Source organism: Mixophyes fleayi, chromosome 1 (genome assembly GCF_038048845.1).
Source record: "Mixophyes fleayi isolate aMixFle1 chromosome 1, aMixFle1.hap1, whole genome shotgun sequence".
In the NCBI taxonomy this organism is placed as follows: Eukaryota; Metazoa; Chordata; class Amphibia; order Anura; family Limnodynastidae; genus Mixophyes; species Mixophyes fleayi.
Window position 1 is genome coordinate 36,898,894 of NC_134402.1, and position 20,463 is coordinate 36,919,356.

The following is a 20,463-nucleotide window of genomic DNA, read 5'->3' on the forward strand; positions in this document are numbered from 1 at the left end:
GGGAGAGGAGAGGGCAGAGTGACGAGTTACTGGATGAGTAGGGAGAGGAGAGAGCAGAGTGACGAGGTACTGGATGGTTATTGGGTAGGGAGGGGAGAGGGCAGAGTGACGAGGTACAGGATAGTTAGGGAGAGGAGAGGGCAGAGTGACGAGGTACAGGATAGTTAGGGAGGGGAGAGGGCAGGGTGACGAGGTAAATGATGGGTAGGGAGGGGAGAGGGCAGAGTGACGAGGTACAGGATAGTTAGGGAGAGGAGAGGGCAGAGTGACGAGGTACAGGATGGTTAGGGAGAGGAGAGGGCAGAGTGACGAGTTACTGGATGAGTAGGGAGAGGAGAGAGCAGAGTGACGAGGTACTGGATGGTTATTGGGTAGGGAGAGGAGAGGGCAGAGTAACGAGGTACAGGATGGTTAAGGAGGTGAGAAGGCAGAGTGATGAGGTACTGGATGGTTAGCGAGAGGAGAGGGCAGAGTGACGAGGTACAGGATAGTTATGGAGAGGAGAGGGCAGAGTGACGAGGTACAGGATAGTTAGGGAGGGGAGAGGGCAGGGTGACGAGGTAAATGATGGGTAGGGAGGGGAGAGGGCAGAGTGACGAGGTACAGGATAGTTAGGGAGAGGAGAGGGCAGAGTGACGAGATACAAGATGGTTAGGGAGAGGAGAGGGCAGAGTGACGAGTTACTGGATGAGTAGGGAGAGGAGAGAGCAGAGTGACGAGGTACTGGATGGTTATTGGGTAGGGTGGGGAGAGGGCAGAGTGACGAGGTACAGGATGGTTAGGGAGAGGAGAGGGCAGAGTGACGAGGTACAGGATGGTTAGGGAGAGGGGAGGGCAGAGTGACTAGGTACAGGATGGTTAGGGAGAGGAGAGGGCAGAGTGACGAGGTACAGGATGGTTAGGGAGAGGAGAGGGCAGAGTGACGAGGTACAGGATGGTTAGGGAGAGGGGAGGGCAGAGTGACTAGGTACAGGATGGTTAGGGAGGGCAGAAGGCAGAGTGACGGGGTACAGGATGGTTAGGGAGGCGAGAGGGCAGAGTGACGAGGTACTGGTTGTAATGCCTTGTTCTCCAAATTCTTCTCCACAGAGTTTGAGCTGAAAAACCACATTCACAAAGCAGATACATTTAGCAACGTACCAGCTCCGCCGCAGATGCCTCTCCCAGAAATCCCTCAACCATGGCTGGTAAGATGCCTGTCGCTTCACTGTCACTCTAATCGTAGTCTAAGTGTTCTAAGTAAATAATCGTCCCACTTTGGAGCAGGAGTGCAGGCCATGCAGTGCCCTTGGGATATATATCGGGTGTAGACTATAACACAGCAGATGTAATCATGTCAGCACTATCTCAGTGTACATCTCTTGTCAGGTTACAGTTTCTTGGAATAATTTCTAGTTACTTTTACTTTCCAATATTCACTGAATACCGAACCGTTCAGAGAGTTTACACAAGGGTGGGAGACCTAAAAATGTGCAGCACAGTATTTTAATAGCTGATTTAATCTTTGGTAGACACATAGGCTTGGCAACCTGCACTTTTTCCGACTGTTGTTGTAGTAGAAATCCCGGGAGCTCTCAGTATGCAGGATGTTGTGTCCTGGACACATTTTTTAAATGCAAAAGTCCATGATGCTAAATGGTAGGCAGGATATCCTTATTTCCATCCCACTCCCAGGCTGGCTTGTTATAAATCCCAGAATTCCACTTCTTGCATCTGAATGGCAGAGGTCGTTGTCTGCTAGAATGATGATCTGTACAAGTTGCCATCAGAGCAAGTATGTGGCTTTTTATATTGAGCCCTTTTGTAAGTGATATAAGAGTAGATAGATAGAGATATACTTATGCATATTTTAATTTACTTTCCCCTCAAGACTTAGTGAGTTTTACACCTATATCCTTCCCATGTAATGGATTGCTTAATCAGTGGAGGTCATCATCGGCTATATATATATATATATATATATATATATATATATATATATATATATATATATATATATATATATATATATATATATATATATATATATATATATAGCGCCACTAATTCCGCAGAGCTGTACGGAGAACTCGCTCACATCAGTCCCTGTCCCATTGGAGCTTACAGTCTAAATTCCCTAATACACAAACACCCAGGGAGAGACTAAGAGCAATTTGAATGCAGTCCATTAACCTACTAGTATGTTTTTGGATTGTGGGAGGAAACCGGAGCACCCGGAGCTATCCCACACAAACACATGGAGAACAAACAAACTTCACGCAGATAAGGCCATGGTCGGGAATAGAACTCATGAACCCAGCGCTGTTAGGTAGAAGTCCTAACCACTGAGCCACTGTGCTGCCCTTTTACAAAGCATAGCGGTTGTGTACCTGTTTAGCCCACAAGGCGCACTCCTACTTTCTGCTCTAGGGAGATACCTCCGCAAACTAGAAGCACACTTAGGGCTAGATTTACTAAGCTGCGGGTTTGAAAAAGTGGGGATGTTGCCTATAGCAACCAATCAGATTCTAGCTGTCATTTTGTATATGGTACTAAATAAATGAAAGCTAGAATCTGATTGGTTGCTATAGGCAACATCCCCACTTTTTCAAACCCGCAGCTTAGTAAATCTAGCCCTTAGGCGTGAATAGAGGTACAAAAGAATAATTTTTATAAATATACATTTATTTATTATTATAAATGTACAATAATTATTATTATTATACATTTTAATAATGCTTTTCCATAGTCCTGCAGAAATACTTCTCTGCTTAGCCTCATTCATGGGGGGCAATTGGGGCATGTTTTGTATTACAAGTGGCACTTTGCCGAAGTGCATTATGGAGGCACAGAATGAACCCCATTAATATGGTGTAAAATTCAAGTTCTTCTACGGAGGGGAAATGGATGTTGTGCACAATACACTTAAAAATCTTTATACTTTCATCCGATTTCAGTACTCTCACGCTGCTAAATGCAATCTGATGTCTTTACTGCTCAACAAAATTAAGCGCAGCGATGTGCTGAGTATTCAATGAGCAAGAAATGTCCTCACTCTGCCCAATTCCCTTCCTGGGACCGGCAAACACTGCCATCCACAAACGGTCGTACTTTAGTGAAGGTGGAGGTCCAAATCTGTTTTTATGACAGCAACATATGTGCAGAAATGCTGCTTAAATCGTTTGGCAGATGCCAACTGATTGTGTGGGCAACTCAAGGGAGATTTCACAACCAAGGATTTACATGACTGAATGTGGCGTAGTAGTGAGTGACAGACACATCCGCATGAATTTACCAGAGACCGTAGAACGGCTTTGCATCCAGCTAACAGACAGAAAGGGACCGACACGATTTGTGCAAAGCAACAGACGGGCGACAGCTCTCAACTAGCAGGTGAACACAAATATGAATTCGAAAGAGAGATATCAGAACATACAAGTTTTTGTTAGAGATTGGCATCCAGGGACCCCACCATGTTCCATTTCTGTCAGCAAAAAACTAGAAGGTGCCAATATATTCCAAACTTAACAGAGCAAGTGCTAATCTACTATACTTTTATTAATCTGTGATTTGCAACAGATCAGGCTGCGGTCCATGGGTTGTATATGGAATTACGCACTTACAGTACATACTGATGGGGTAGAGTTTGCAGTAGTGTTGCCTGCGTACAAAGGAGGCAGCCATTTTAGAAATGCAGCCTAGTTCTTAGTAAATTGATGGGCTGCCTTCGCTGTGTGTAAAAAAGACTGCTGAGCTTTAAATATTGATGTTAAAAAAATAATAAACAACCCGGACTTCTGTTAATGTAAAACAATACCAAATCTGTCTAAAGCATCCCATCTATGCGGCCCTCATAAAATCCACATTGTGTTATTTGGTAACCGGCTTCCTCTCTCTTCCCATCATGACGTTTCCTGCTCAACGTTCAGTCATAGAATTGAAGCAAAATGTCCCTTTCAACTTCTGTATCCGTGAAGGCTCTGTGCGCAAATTATGCTGTCTTCATTAATCTAGCGGCCAAAAGGAAAAAGTGTGATCCAGGGTTTCCCACAAGTATGCTGACAGCAAGCCTGGATGAGCCAAATGGGCTATAAATTTTGGACGTGAGGGGGAATAGCGTAGACTCGTGGTTGCTGAGAACAGAAAAGGGATTTCACCTGACCTTTCAATGTTTTTGGAGGGAAATCCTGAAGCAAATTACGTTTGGGAAAAACCAGAAGCTGGCGCAGCTCGTCCCGTGAGTCCCAGCCAATAGGGAGCTGCAAATGGTGTCACCTGTCCAATCGGTTCATTCCATTTAGAAAAACACAGTTTACTAAATTTGGGGTTCTGATCTTAGGTGGAAAACCTCAGTTCTGTTACTTAGGGTGAGGGGACTTGGGGTGTGATTTTAAAAGTTACTAGAGGCAGATATTTATTTATTTTTTAAAAGCTTTCATTTTTTATTGAGAAATGTAACCCTTTAAAGTTTGGTTGAAATGAGCACTGCTCCACAAATATAGCAGTGTCAGGGTTTCATTTTTGGCGATTGTTGGTTTTATCCAGCGACGGTTCTTTTCATTTCTGCAAGAACAGAAGATTGTTTGTAACATGGACTTTTCCATGACAGACCTATACGCAGCGAAACACTGCTAGACCGCTTCAAAGAGCAACTAGTACAATCGTAAATTGATTCCATCTGTGTTGACATTGGCTAAACACGGAGCCCTCGGCCCAGCCCTGTAGTAACCATTGGTGTAAAGGTATCTGACTCAGACGTGAGCCATTTGTGTTTCATTTCCTCCATTGCTGGCTTTCTGTATTACTTCCACATAGAAGAAAACAAGAGGAGATTGACTTAAAATATTGACTTACAGGATATTATGAATGGCTTTTCTGGTTCAAATATCTCTGCTATGCCTTAGATTTATGTGCAAGTAAATATATAATAATATATTTAGAGAAAAGTAAATATAATAAAGAATAAAATAAACTTTTGGGTCCCGATTCATGTTCAGGTGCAAGCGGCACACACGGAACTTGGGCACTGTTCCGACCGCATTCAGATCCTAGGGGATTTCAAGATACGTTTCGATTTAAATCTGAGTGTAAGTGCGCTCTGTCTAAACGTTACTGGCTGCATGTACATACACGCCAGACTGCAGTATACGCACCAGCGGCTGTTCACTAAAAGGTCACATCAGAACACATTAAAAAAGATGTTAATTATAAAATAAATGAACAACTCTTATCAGTATAATCATTAATATAAATGTGTTTTAAAAAAAATAGTTTTTTGTTGTTTATTATTTTACATTAAATACATTAATCAAGATGCTTTTAATGCGTACTGTGATGCATTGTGTTTATATAGTCAATCTTTCTTGCATACACACAAATGTTCTGTGCTAGCTAGTGGCATTGCTATCACTTGGCTCTTACACCTTCCTTGTAGCTTGGGCAAGTACAGCTGAAAACGGGCATCAGTACGAGACACACAGGACTTGAATCGGCTGTAGCTGCCTTGGCTTGCCCTTACTGTTCATGGCCTACGTTCATCCGCCCCATACTTCCCTCTGTCCACCTCTCGTGTCCTAGGCAGTAGTAAGTGTCATTTGTGTTCGGACATGAATTGCCCTACACTGCGTTCATTGGTATAAAGCCAGTTTCTACACAGATCTATTTCACACAAGATACGGCACAAGATACGGCACTCAAATAGACTTGTGTCCGAACATGAATCGGGCCCTCCGTGTTCTGTAACCTAAAACCTTAGCTGTTTACTGTAAAGACTGGTTTAGGTTTAGGACAGTTGAGCCCGGTGGTAATCGTTTTTACGATTACCACTACTCCGACATGGAGAAGGCTTACAAATAAAATCCGAAATTATGAAAAACCAATTTGAAAATAAACAGACTTACCTTCAACCCGACGCTGGACATCTCCGATGAGAGCACCGTGCTGACAGCAAGTGCTTCCGATTAGAGAAGTGTTTGGCACTGCAGGCTGACGTCATGTCAATAGAAAATTTAAAGCGGCAACGTCGGGTTAAGTGTTTGAACACTTAATCTTAGGGGTCGCCACATTGCCGCTTTAAATTTCTATTGACAGACGTTGTGATGACGTCAGCCTGCAGTGCCGAACACTTCTTCAATCGGAATCACTTGCTGTCAGCTTGGTGCTTTCATCAGAGATGTCCAGCGTCATCGGGTTCACGGTAAGTCTGTTTATATTCAACTTGGTTTTTCATAATTTCGGATTTTATTTGTATTGCTTCTCCATGTCGGAATAGTGGTAATAGGTAAAGCGCACCCAACCTGTCAAGCCATATGTTTTATTCCTGAAACCATTGCAAAGCATCGAACCAAGACCAGATTTGGCCTGGTCATTTGAACTAATGTATAGCGGCAATAACATATATGATACATAGTGTACTTGTGGCTTACACACATATTCTGGAATGACCAATATGCAGTCTGTCAATGTACTGAGATATAGTGACATCCCTTAGTCCAATAGTTCCTAGTTCTGAATAAGCAGCGTTGTCGTGGAATTGGTTCATCCCACAGAATGGCGGCCTCCGCTCCCAGTCCTTCTCTATCAGTTTCTAACCACCGGTGTGACCATACACCTAGGTCTTGGCCAGTTCTGCTGTAACTTTTAGCTTTATCATTGTATTTCAGGTTTCCTTGAAACAGGATGCGATAGTGACCCTGTAACAATTACAGCTAACAAAATCTTTGGGTATAGCGGGACGGATGTATTATTTATATGTTTAAAAATGCTATAGAATAACGCCATGTCCAGGAGCTTGTAAAACGCGTCAGTCTCTATTTTCAACCTCTGTACATGAGGTGTTCTAATGGAAGGTGACTATAGACGTTCATCAACATTTTGTTTAGAATTCAAGTGCATCGGCACACATAAAAAAAACCCAAAACCATTTGGGTGTCCCCTTTATGTCTTGTCCATATGAGCAGAATAATTGTGTTGCTTTCCTAAAACGGAGCGCATCACGTATAAAACGCCAGGTCAACACCGCTGTCTAGTCATCTATTGATCCCTCTTCCATGGCATATACGCGTTCCAAGAAAATGGAGATTGCATCTTTCCAAGAGCCCTCCACTCATGCGGAAGACCCTTAAGGGTTAAGTTCCCTAAAACAAAACAAGGTTGACATATGATCGGGGAAATTTAGGAGCCAGTTGACCATACTATGTATCCAGGAAAGAGATTACCCTCCAAGTTGTAACTGTTTAGCCATGCTGTGTTCCTTCTCTCCTGTGGTTTGTCCAGCTCTGCTATGAAGTATTACTCCATTTATGTTGCGTTCCCTAACCTTGTACCTCTCTCTGTCACGGCAGCCTCCAGACAACGGTCCTCCACCATTGCCAACGTCGTCGCTTCCAGAGGGGTATTATGAAGAAGCTGTGCCACTTGGCCCCGGTAAAGCACCTGAATATATAACTTCCAGTGAGTTGTGAATTCAATTATGAATTTAACTGAGCGCACAACATTAGGCATATCTTGTGCCAGCATACTTCATCGTACGGGAGGTCGCTCTATAAAGGGTTAGCATATAATGTAAAACACTAAGGGGTAAATGTATGAAGCTCCGGGTTCTTCAACACTTCCCTTTACAAGGCAGCGCCGCTTTAAATTTAAGCGCTGAAGACGCCGAACTCGCGGGTGTTGAAGAACCCGGAGCTTCATACATTTACCCCTAAGTGTGCAATGTAGTAGCTTTCATAACATCTGATTATAAATGCTGTTGTTCTTTGTTGGATACTTATCATCTTCATCATCATCATCATTTATTTATATAGCGCCACTAACTCTGCAGAGCTGTACAGAGAACTCACTCACATCAGTCCCTGCCCCATTGGAGCTTACAGTTTAAATTCCCTAATATACACACACAGACTAGGGTCAGCTTGATAGCAGCCAATTAGCCTACTAGTATGTTTTTGTATTGCGGGAGGAAACCAGAGGGTATGACTTTCTTTAGTGCTTGTGTTACAAAAAAAAAGACTAATTAGTACAGGGTAAGGCAGTGTTGGCTAACCTGTGACACTCCAGGTGTTGTGAAACTACAAGTCCCAGCATACCCTTTCAGCAATGCTATATATTGGCAAAGCATGCTGGGACTTGTAGTTTCACAACACCTGGAGTGTCACAGGTTAGCCAACACTGGGGTAATGCATCCTGAGGCTGTCCGAATATCATGGGGCTACAGGTAACACCATAGCTGGCTTTCTGAGTATTGAATGTAGATTTAAAAGACCCATAAATTCGTATCCTGTCTACAGTATATCTGTATTAGTCCATCAGGGTTTAAATGTCACTCTCAAACTGCCCCCAAAAAGAATACTCCTCTCTGCTGCAGATCTCTTTGATTAAAATAGAATGGTCCCTCCAATCACCTTTTGTTGTTCCATGTGACTTTATCACAGGATGTCTGACGTTATTCATAACCTATCCGTGCCTTGGTGATAGCAGCCATGCTGTGCTAGTCACAGGCAAAAAAACTTCCTAACGCTGTCCTGGCAAATATGTCTGCAGTAATCGTTCAAAAGACCGTCCACAGCCATTAAAAAAAAAATAAAGTCTATTTTTTGTTGTTATTTTTAAACTTATTTGTACCAGTAATACTTTTGTTATTTTTGCACATGAAAGACATTTCAATAGAAATATTCCGGGAAAAACAAAAAAAAAACCACAACACACTAGGTTAGCATTGGCAGTGAGCTGCACCCTCTTGACCTCTGTTCCTGACAGTATTAATGCAATCCAGGCTTCGGAGAGGCTATTCCCGTCTTACTGTGATTCTGTTTGACGTTCTTTAGAATCTTCTCAGGGCTTGGGAGAAGGAGTGCACAGCCTGTCCTACCAGAGCCACTGTCACATGCATTTTATTACCACACTGATATAACTGGAGCACACTATATGTTGGTGCTCATGTAGTTATAAACTGACCTAGCCACAGTTTTTTAAAAACTTATATAGGAAGAAGGGACAATCGGAAGGTTGATTAGATGTTGTGGTTAGAGATTCCGTGCGAGCCAAACTATTGGGTAACTCTTCCAGAAAGCAAATCAGCAAATATAGGACTGCTCGCTCTCTGCAGGGATAGAACATTATTCACAGTTTGGTACTAGCATGTAGTTTATGTTTGATCTTTAGTGTTTGTTATAGGACGGAGCTGGATGCTTTCCACGTTGTGATATTGCTTGTTAGATCAACATTAAAATGATTTATTTTCCGCGAGAAGCCAAGACTATCAGCTGAGGACTTGGCTTGCTGCTACGGGCTGCAGTTGGCTGTTTGTATCATCGGAAAAATTAAGTTCCCATCTGAATATGAAGATGCTGGGGGTCTGTAACGGATCCAACACTGGATACATATCATACGATATAGAGAACCCTAATATTTAATCTCTAGTTTTCACCCATTAAAAAATTTCCACTTTTACGTTTATTTCATATTACCCATATAGCAAGATGGTTAAAAGGGTTTTCCACCTTCAGATAATTTTAATGTATTAGAATACTATACTGAAACTTTAACTAAGTATATCTCTTTAATTGTCAGGCAGATTGTTAGATTGTTTTGCCTGGGAAGTGACCTGAACCTGATTTCTGCATTTGGTTGAATCCAAATGTAGAGACCAGAGCTGTTTTTTTTATCCAGGACCAAGTAAAATGAACATCTCTGCCAATTAATAAAACTGTATGGCTGAAAAGCACAGAATAAGTTGTAGTTGAATGTTATAGGAGGGCATGTAGAAGCCACTGCATTATAGTTATATGAAGGTGCAAGCCCCCTTTAATATTAATGTATGTTGTATATGAATGCCCCATATGTTAAGGCTTTCTATAGGGTTGTTCTTTATGTCTGTAAAGATTATGACTCGGACGCTATGAGCAGTTCCTATGAATCTTACGATGAAGAGGAAGAAGATGGAAAAGGACAGAAGAAGAGACTTCAGTGGCCTTCGGAAGAAGCCTCCATGGACCTTGTGAAGGACGCCAAGATCTGTGCATTCCTCCTGCGGAAGAAAAGATTCGGGCAGTGGACCAAGCTCTTATGTGTCATTAAAGAAAACAAATTAATGGTAAACTTGGCTTTACTGTTCCTTGTTTCATGAATGACTTTATTAGTATATGACCTTTTAACCATTATGGAGGAGCTACAATGAAACTATAACTATTAATTTTATCAGCAGCGCTCTTCAGTATCTTCAGTCTTCTGATTCTGGGGAATTCTAAACTAAATCTAAAAAAATATATATATATAGTATACAGAGTACAGAGGTTTAATAATTCATGACTGCTTGTCTTGCAGTCTTCTAGGTAACATACATTTTTATCACACTTTTTAACTATATAAAAGTCATTGTATGTTACGATACGGAATATTATTTCCCTGTATCCTATGTGAAAATGTTGTTTTTTTTAGTTGACCTTTAAATAAAACCTCATAATAATTAATAACTTCCTCAACCTGCTAACTTGAAGAGGTCTTTTATTTATCTCTCTCTATCTTACACGTTCTTGTTGCCAGTTCTCCTGCTCTTCCCTCACTGTCTTAGTCATTGATTATTGGATTGTTTGTCTTTATCAGTGCTACAAATCATCCAAGGACCAGCAACCTCAGATGGAGCTGCTGTTGAACGGCTGCTCAGTCTCCTACGTACCAAAGGACGGTAAAAAGAAGAAACATGAACTTAAGATTACTCACCAGGGTACAGACGCTTTGGTACTCGCTGTCCAGAGTGAAGAGCAGGCCGAACAATGGCTGAGGGTACGTGAAATGTTCAGCATACTAGTAGGCGTAATCTCTTGCTTGTTTCAGAGGCTGCAGTGTTTGGTTTATTTATGAGAATGAGGCCTATCCATTCATCTGGAACTTGTGACATTACTGAGGCTCCTAATTACTAATATTCATGAGGCCTGACTAATATTCATGAGGCCTGACTAATATTCATGAGGCCTGACTAATATTCATGAGGCATTGCTTCATAGTAAACAGATGGTTCACCCCTCAATATCTGCATTCACAATCTGTAGGCAACTGGTGTACTCTAAATACAAGGGTCCCAGAGAAAGAGTTACATGTATTTAGTAAAGAGGTCACTTTGAAGCAAAGCTTTCAGGATTCTGTACGTGAAGGGTTAATTTTGGAAGGTGAAGGAAATTCTGTTTAGAAATTGGTCTTAAAGTGAATTTTGTCCCATACCATCAACCATAGAGGTAAACTACTCGGTGCTGTGTGGTCAGGACAGCCACCGAAACAGTGGTGGAACACAGGTTTGCAGCCAAGGCTCCACATTAATTTGACAATTGACAGTGATACTGTATGAAGACGTGTTTGTTGTATGTATATGTGTGGGAGGGTACAGTACACTCTCCTGTACACATGTTTCCATGTTTTTCATTGCAGACATAGAGCATATAGATTGCTATACATATAATCTATGTATGTATGTATGTATGTATGTAATATATATTTTCGATAGTTCTAGCAGGGTCTAAAACATCTACAGATAAGTAAAATCTTTAATGTTTCAACATTTTGTCCTAAACTAGAACCAAAACCCTGAGGTCTCCCAACAGTTTTCGTCTTGTGTAAATGTGTAAGATATTAATATGTCACGTCTGTATCGCCTCTCTCCCACATGTTTAAATGTCTCATTTTGAAGCTCGTCATATTTCACTGAATGGGGAGTACACGGTTTTCATGTCCCAGTTTTCTCTTATAAATGAGGTTTTCTTGTCTGTTCTATGTAATGTTTCCTTGGCAGACCTGCAGATGTACAGGGTTACAGCTTACTCATTGTAATGACTGATTATAGTTTCAGTTACCACTAAGAATTGGGTGTAGTATAACATACACTCAGCTGGTGCTCGTGGCAGTAGACTCGTGTGTTAAGAGCGTTTTGTCGCTATCCAATAACGATTGTCGAATCTCGATTTGTGTTTCCAACGCACAAATATTTATTCTCAAAAAGTAGCAGAATATATTCAAGCGAAATAATAATAAGTACAGCCGTTACTTATCGCAGGCGGTCTGGATCCAGTGTACAGTCATTCAGGTCTGAAGTCTGTGGTCAAGGTGACTGAACACTACATGAGAGCTACCGCTTATATGCGAACAGAGATACAGTGAAACAATGCAGGTGGTATAGCTTGCTTCTATTGGTCCAGGCATCAGGAGGGTCCAGGGGGTTACACATCATAGGCTGATTCAATCTAAGGAATCCAAAGGTGGGGGTCTCTCCAGGGGATGAGCTCTGTTCTTCCCGCCAAACTGCTCTGTTCTTCCCGCCAAACTCCAATTACAATCAGTCCATTTGCATTTGACAGTTAATATCATATTAAAGGTTTATTCCCTAACATCAATAACTAGAGTATGCAATGTGCGATCTCTTCGCCGAATGCACCAAACAGCTGCTGATGTAAAGGGGATTAATATGATATTAGACATGACACATTTCTTTTAACCTGAACCATATGTATCACTAATATGCATATAACTTATAATATTACACATAAACACTACTATATTTCGACATAAATAACTATGTTGCAACTACCATTAATGTGTACTATTTTACAAATGTGTGTGTTGGTGCGAATGTATGTAAAAGCGTAAATACTGTTGTTGCCATGTGTTGTGGCTGCGTATGCCCTTCCACGCCGTAGCGTGCCATACGCATCTTTTTAGACAAAGACAACCAAGTTTGCTCGATTTTAATTGAAATGACTTTATCCAATTTACTGACTTCGACACGTGGTTCTGATTTTATTTGTTACCTGGCCTGTGGTCAATCTCTCTGTCTATTAGAAAGCAGATTTGGTATTAGAATGCTCTATAAAAAGGACGACTAATGGTAAAATTCAAGTTCACCTGGTTTCAAAAGGCTTGTTGTATCATTCATACCTGTATATGTAAAACTTTCCTTACCATTGCAGAATTAAAATGTGAATTTGTGAGTATTAAATGGGGGTTTCACCCTCCAGAGGCAGACATATCCCACCACCCCGCTCTCCAGTAGTATAATAATGGAGCTCCCCCACATTTGTTTATACTATATAGTTGCGGGACTCCTCCCATCGGGTGCCTCCTGCCAGCCGAGCTTGTGCGTTGGCACCTGTGGATTTGTGCCAATCTCTTTTACAGTGTTTCCTGAACAGCCAATTTTCTGCCATAATACGTAACTGCTTATGTTTGGCTTATGAAAATATTGGGACGTGCACTACGATCGCATAATTTGCTCCCAGTCCATACAAGACCAACATAAGAACTACATACTATCACACTAACTACAGCACAAAGAGTTAAAACCCTGAACTTAAAAAAATGTAGGTAGGAAAAACAAACTGATGATATTGTCGTACATTTTGGGTATAGTTACAAAACTGCGGCATTGAAAAAGTAGTGTTGTTGCCTATAGCAACCAATCAGATTCTAGCTGTCATCTTGTAGAATGTACTAAATAAATGATAACTAGAATCTGATTGGTTGCTATAAGCAACATCTCCACTTTTTCAAACCCGCAGTTTAGTAAATATACCCCTTAGCCTCGTTGCAGAGTAAGCCCTGCAATCATTATAGCAAATTCACTAATTATTTAACCCTTCTGTGTAAAAAGCTTCCGGGGGATGTCGGGACTTGTAGTTTCACATCAACCGGTTCATAAGAACGTTGCCCAACTCTGATTCATCAGTACGCTTGTCACCCTTCAGCTCTTGTTAAGTTGCAATTCCCATCATGGTCAACCACGGGAGCCGTAATTCAGTAACCGCCAGAACATAGACGTGATTCAGTATCCGCAAGAACGTATACGGTCGTCCGTCAGAGCCACGCCCTTCTCTCTCCTCTCCACCTGTTAGAATTCTAGTATTGTGCTTGGAGTGTGTGTTTAATTATATTTTTTTTACCCTCTTCCTAAGTTTCATAAAATTCTCAAACACTATTTGACAATTTTCATTTTAGAGCACGGAAATCTGTTTCATGTAATACTTTCAAGTTACATTTCCAACTACAACACATTAATGCATGAAATATCCATCTGAGCCCCATTTGGAAGACTCTCGTACTTCATAAATGGCTGCAGGTTACAGAACAAGGAGTATGACATTTAGAAACCGGCTCTGGTGCGCAAAGTCGGCCAAGTGATTTGCCAAGTTAAAAAGTACTGTGCTAACAACCGGATCTCTTCTCTATTGGAAGGAGGGAAATGTTACTACTGAAAGCTGTATCCCATCCCAGCAGCTATCGACTTTCTCACTGATGAGGTGAAAATCTTTAAAGTGCTACCTCCAGCTCCCGCTATCGAATACACACAAATCTTTTTCAATTTTAGTTGTCTTCTTTGTTTCTATGAAAAGTGATATTTCTCTTGGCAAAATAAAATATATATTTGTTTGCTTTTCATGGTATGACTTTAAACAAATGTTTAAGGCATTGCCCCATACGTTGTTTTTTACAATCAAATACGTTTTTTTAATTGTATAGATTTCAGTGTTTGATTATATTTAACAGCGTGCTGGGAATCTGCTCTTCAGAGGTGTCCTGTGACATTACACCGTTTTGTTTTTAAAAGAAACCACGATTCTCATGAATTCTTTCCACTGTTTTCAACCATCCTGCTCAGCAAATGGGTTGTCGATTATTCACCCTTATGGAGATCCTGTTCTTGACGCACACATTCATGGTGTTATTGGGCCTGATTCATTAAGGATCTTAACTTAAAAAACTTCTTATTTTAGTCTCCTGGACAAAACCATGTTACAATGCAAGGGGTGCAAATTAGTATTCTGTTTTGCACATAAGTTAAATACTGACTGTTTTGTCATGTAGCACACAAATACTTTATAGCTTATTTGTACACTGAAATTTAAAGTTGATATTTGTGTGCTACATGAAAAAACAGTCAGTATTTAACTTATGTGCAAAACAGAATGCTAATTTGCACCCCTTGCATTGTAACATGGTTTTGACCAGGAGGCTGAAATAAGAAGTTTCTTAAGTTAAGATCCCTAATGAATCAGGCCCATTATGATTATTATCTTTTATATATCGCCATCATATACCATCATAGCACATAGAACATTATTAATCTATCTCTGCTTCACTGGAGCTTACAGACTATTTTACCTACCACAGACACGGAAACATACACACGTCTCGGGACCATGGGAGGAAAACACAACACTTGGTTGAAACTCACATGAACATGGGAAGAACATACTAACTAACTCAGTTCGCTTCCTGGTGGAAATAAGACCCAAGACTGCAGCAATGATATTTAGAGGAGATTGAATTGTTGCGCGGATATCATTGCGATGTCTGGATGCGCACATTGCTGGTTATTACGTTTGGAATCTCCGCTCATTTTTCTGTGCACCTCTATGTAGCGGAGATTCCTGCCATAACAACAGCGCCATGTGACTCCGTGGACATTCTGGAGACACATCTGGCTGAATGGAATCTCCCCCTAAACGTGCCACATATGTAGGACTTCATTTAGAGCTAGGGGCAAATTTGCACCGTGGCAAAATCATGTTGCACTGCAGGGTGGTGGGGGCAAATCTAAAATGTGTGGACAGATTTATAGTCCTAGCTCTACCCTAATTTGTAGTGTAGAAATAAAGCTGTCCAGTATTTTTGTGCTACATTCCAGTATTTTCCCTGTATGTAAGAATAAAATGTAATCTCACCGCTTGGTTTGCAACATGCTATGTCCAGGAGAAAATTTGCTATTTTGCTTTGCTCCTAACCCAAATATAAAGGGGCACTAGAACATAATACTTTCTCGTTTGTCTTGCACAACATGTTCAAAGCCTGACACTTTCCCTATAAAGTGCTTGCACATAGAATGTTGAGAAATGAGACGTTTGTATGGAACACTGCAGACAGTGAGACAACGCACATGTTTCTTTTTTTTCTTACAGTTTCCTTTTATTTTGAGAGGTTTCTCTTATTGTCCTCAATGAGAAGTGAAAGGAGCAGGAAGGGAGGTGGTTGTGAGCGGAATGCTGTGGATAGGGGAGAGATATTTGCACAGGGTGGAGAGCATGTACTGAATATATGTGTGGCATTCACTCAGCACTTGTAGAGAGCTAAGTGGTGGCCAAATGACTTGCAATATGATTACACATTTATCCTGTTTGTGGCTGATCAGAGAGTGAAATTGTAAAATGAACTCCAGGGTGTAAGAGGACAGAGAGGTTGGTTAATATTCATGTCAGGTTTAGCGGTGTTAATTACACTCAATAAGGCAGATATCGGTGGAAGATAATTATCCCTACCAACATATCATTGGACCATGGGAGATAAACGGAATACTCGGAGGAAAGTCGTGGGAATTAGAAAGAACTAACGCAGTTCATATCCTGTTTTAAAATCAAGTCCAAGGCCCCAGCAATGACGATCAACTTACTGAAATAAATACGCACAAAGTCCCTATTTTGGTTTTTAGGTTTTGCTCTACGCACAAACAAGGTCAGCTTAAAAGGTAACTCTACAAGTGTTTTTATTTATAAAAATTAATTTCCTCCCGTTGGTGATAAGATGATTTGCAGATTACTGTTACAACGGTTCTGGCTCCTTCTGCTAGAAAAACAAGTTAATCCTAACTCATCTGCTCAATCCTCATCAATTATTTATATAGCGCCAGCATATTCCGTAGTGCTTTACAATTGTCAAATTCAATCCAGTTTGTAAATCCAGTAATCTGAGTGTCACATCTCCCTCTCTCTGTTCCCTACAAGTCAGCCACAATGAGCGAGAGAAAAAAACAATAAAAATGTTTTTAAATCTTCTTATCCTCCTATGAATTTAAATTAAACAAGTTGGATCTATAAGCTTTGTTTCTAAATGTGCTGGATGCCACAATATTCCTGCATCGGATTATCAGGAGCCGTAATTCACTGCTCTGTGCTGTTAAGAGCCCTGCTCCTTTCACTATGTAACTATCAGTCTGAGGCCTCCTGTTTGCCTTCATTCCATCCAACTCCTGCATTGTGTCTCTACCCCTATCACATGCAGCCTTGTCCTTATAACACAGCCTTACAAATGAAGAGGTCACAGCCTCCCAGAGATAAGCGCACAGCCCTTAAAATACTGTCGGCATTTTCATCCAAAAGGGCGAGAAACTGGTACGTTACGGATGAGTAGGAGATGAAGATTGAATTCAGCAAGAGGTCCAAATTTGCTTAATAATTTGATTGGATATTTCAGCCATATCCAGTTACAAATATGCATTCTTCAATGCCACCCTCTTTGTCGGTATAACTGCCTTCTTGGGATGCAAAACCAGTTGCCCTTTGCTGTAAAAATAATGTTGACCTCCTGCATCCAGAAGTGTTTCCCCAAAGCCCCATACAGTAGAAATCTTTTTAGCGCATTTACTATATTTCAGATTACTGATGAACCCCAGAGTTGAAGAAGTTGGGTCTTCTATAAACTGAGCAAACTTCGGGATACTAGTTTTTAGAAAAATGGAAGACCTACGTTGGCGTAATATGTATTTCTGTCTCTGGGGTATAGTAAACGCCAAATTAGCTTTTCAATAGTTCCAGCTACTTGATCTTTTGTATGATATCTATAACTCTGCTCCCCATTGCCCGAGAGGATGAAAAGCTTCTTCACATTCCTAATAAATGAGACACACATGAGGCATTTTCCTGCCTCCAGCTACTGTAGTCAGGGACACTAACACCACTGTTCAGGGAAGCAAATAATCTAATGAATGAAGATCCAGGGTGCACTTGATGGACTTCTAGCTCATTGCTCAGTTGCAGGATCTCCTGAGCCAACTGTGACTGCTGGTTAAGCAAGACATTTGAACAACATTCGGAAGACCCACAAGCAACAATCTTCATCTGCTACATTCAGAAATGTCCTTCACTGTCTCACTGCCCTGTTCAATGTAACTTCCTCAATGTATTTCTCACTACTTCAATTTGTAAATTTGCCTTGTTCTCTTGGCACTAATTCTTAAACTCTTATCTGATCCCACAATGTTTTAGCATACTCTTTTGACATTATACTTAGAGTTGCAACATCCGTCACCCTTCCTGCCTCACACTCCTGTATCCATATTGACCCCTTACTATTCCACTCCTTTTAATTAACAATCATGAACTTATTTCCTATCTCCTGTCCTTAACTGTAATATCCTCAACCTATTGGCACACAACAAAACCTTATAAATCTTGCAACAATCTTCTCCACCTCTCAGTTTTTCTGCTTCTCGCAGGGGCTGATATAGGACTAAATCCAAGTCCCACCTCACCAATAATTTGTCTACATTGAATCCACCAAACATGACACATTGCACCTGTCTGCAGTCACTTTTGAAGACCCTTAAAGAGTACCCTGTATAATGCATGCACTGTCGGTAACAAACTGACCGCCATTCATAACCTTTTCCTCTCGAAAAAAACCTCAACATTCTGACAACTGCCTCATCTGTAGCCCTTTGAAACTGTTGTCGCCACTTCATCCATACCTTCACGCCTGGCAGCAGACTAAGAAGTAGGGTCATCATCATCATCATTTATTTATATAGGGCCAACATTTTCGGTAGCACTTTACAATTGGGGACAAATACATTAAGAAACAAACTGGACAAAGAGGTGAGAAGGCCCTGCTCGCAAGTCCTTCTTTCCACACACTGCGCAGTCAAAGTTCTCCCACCTGTTCCTTCACTCATGGTCTTATTATTTGACGTACCTCATCAATTTCTTGGTCGTTTTTCATCCTTGATTCCACAATTTTTACTCTCTGATATCCCCACCATCATCTTTTTTTTTATTTCAAAATCCTGATCGATCATCTGCATTCTTCTGTTTTCAAACTACTGCCTCTAACCTCCTCTATTGTCCTTTCCCAGTGGGCGGACTCTCACATTCTTCATGATTGCCAAGCCTTGATCTTGTTTTCTCCTGACTTTGTTGAGTTTGCGATTTCTTTAACGCTCCTTTCCCTCTCGGACCGTCTCCTGATAACTACAACTTCAACCTCGTTGCACTCTTAACTCAACCAAGCCTCTTTATACCTACCGACGTTACAGATCTATTAATTTTCAACAACTTTCCAGATTTCTTTCAAAACTTAATTCCCTCATTTCAAAATTCTCTCGTCCTGTACTGCAACCCCACAACCTAATCTCACCCCAACAACAGCAGCTTGGGGTGATATTAAGACACGTTCTTGCAGTGCCAGTATGGTATCTGTGTATTTGATAGTTAGTTGATGTTTACTTCCTGAAACTGATTTTCGGACTTGTAACTAGACAAGACATGTCATTTGTGGTCACCCGTTTCCTCCCTCGAAGCTTTCAAGGAAATACAACAAAAAAGTAATAGATTGTGATAAAAGCACAAAGGATGCTATACAAAGGGCATAGAACCATATTAAGTAACAAATCAAAGGCTACGACTGAGGTAAACTTTAGTCTAGACAGCAAACCACATTAATGGCCCCAGGGCTGCTTATAAGGAAATGTTCTGGTAAAATCACTGTCATTTAAAATAAAGCCTTTACTTATATATAAACTCCAAAACTACTAATTAAATGGAAGTATTTGACCAAGGGAAGGGTCAGGACCCAGGCTGATAACAGACTGTCTGTACTGTGAGACAACATTAATTTATAATATAGATCACTGTTATTTCATATGCAGTATAATAATAGTTGTTTTTTTTTTAATAAGGAACGGAGTCACTTAGGCATGCCTTAGCAGTATACATGATTATTTTTATTCCATGCGTCTTCTCTGATTTTTTTTCCCGTATGACCATTTGTCATTTTATTTTATTAAATGCGAGAGTTTAGTAGCTGCAGATAATTTTTCTGGTTTTTTTTTGTATCAAAACACCATTTTTACATTTGATGACTCTACATAATACCCTGGAATTTTCCCACTGTCCCCTCAATCCTTCAGATATTTCCGTGGACCAATTTCCCCAATTTCTTCGTCCACAACACTTACACAGACGCAGGCCTTTTGTATTGTCATGTTCGTAACTAATTTTCGGAACTGCAAATGTTACAGAAACACTGTATAATGTAAGCACTGGATAGGTTTGCTTCAGAAAAGTCATGTTGTTTTTCTTTATGATGAAATTTAATTCTACTGTATGCACGCCTGGACACATTTCTCCAAAGGAACCAGGTTCAGTAGTTGCGAGCCAGCAATTTTTCGGGTATAGTGATGTAAAAGTTGGCAAGTTACATAGCACCATCTGTAAAAATGAGCAACATTTAATTACCTCAGTCAATGAATATTATTAAACTCCTATAATAGTGCCTGTCTGGGTTTCCATCACATTTACAGAACCAGCCTGTGACGTTGTTTTATGGCTCCTCCTCCTTTCCGGGGCATCTCCCGTTCCCGTACATCTCCTTACTCATAACACGTTTTGTTGTACATGTGTCTACAGCAGCTCTGTAGAGAAACCCTTCTTATTGGTTTCCAATGCATGTCTACCA

The 20,463-nt window shown here is 40.8% G+C and overlaps 1 protein-coding gene across 3 annotated transcripts in view; it reads left to right on the forward strand.

Moving 5' to 3' along the window:
- Nucleotides 1-20,463, forward strand: part of AFAP1 (actin filament associated protein 1) — a 120,013-nt gene that overhangs the window by 67,211 nt on the left and 32,339 nt on the right. For 2 of the 3 annotated variants that reach the window (XM_075194385.1, XM_075194387.1), the window contains exons 3-6: nucleotides 1,090-1,187; nucleotides 7,323-7,431; nucleotides 9,861-10,072; nucleotides 10,582-10,761. In XM_075194385.1, coding sequence (XP_075050486.1) covers nucleotides 1,090-1,187; nucleotides 7,323-7,431; nucleotides 9,861-10,072; nucleotides 10,582-10,761 — 599 coding nt within the window. The remainder of the gene's footprint in view (nucleotides 1-1,089; nucleotides 1,188-7,322; nucleotides 7,432-9,860; nucleotides 10,073-10,581; nucleotides 10,762-20,463) is intronic. The other variant, XM_075194386.1, reaches the window with a different exon arrangement.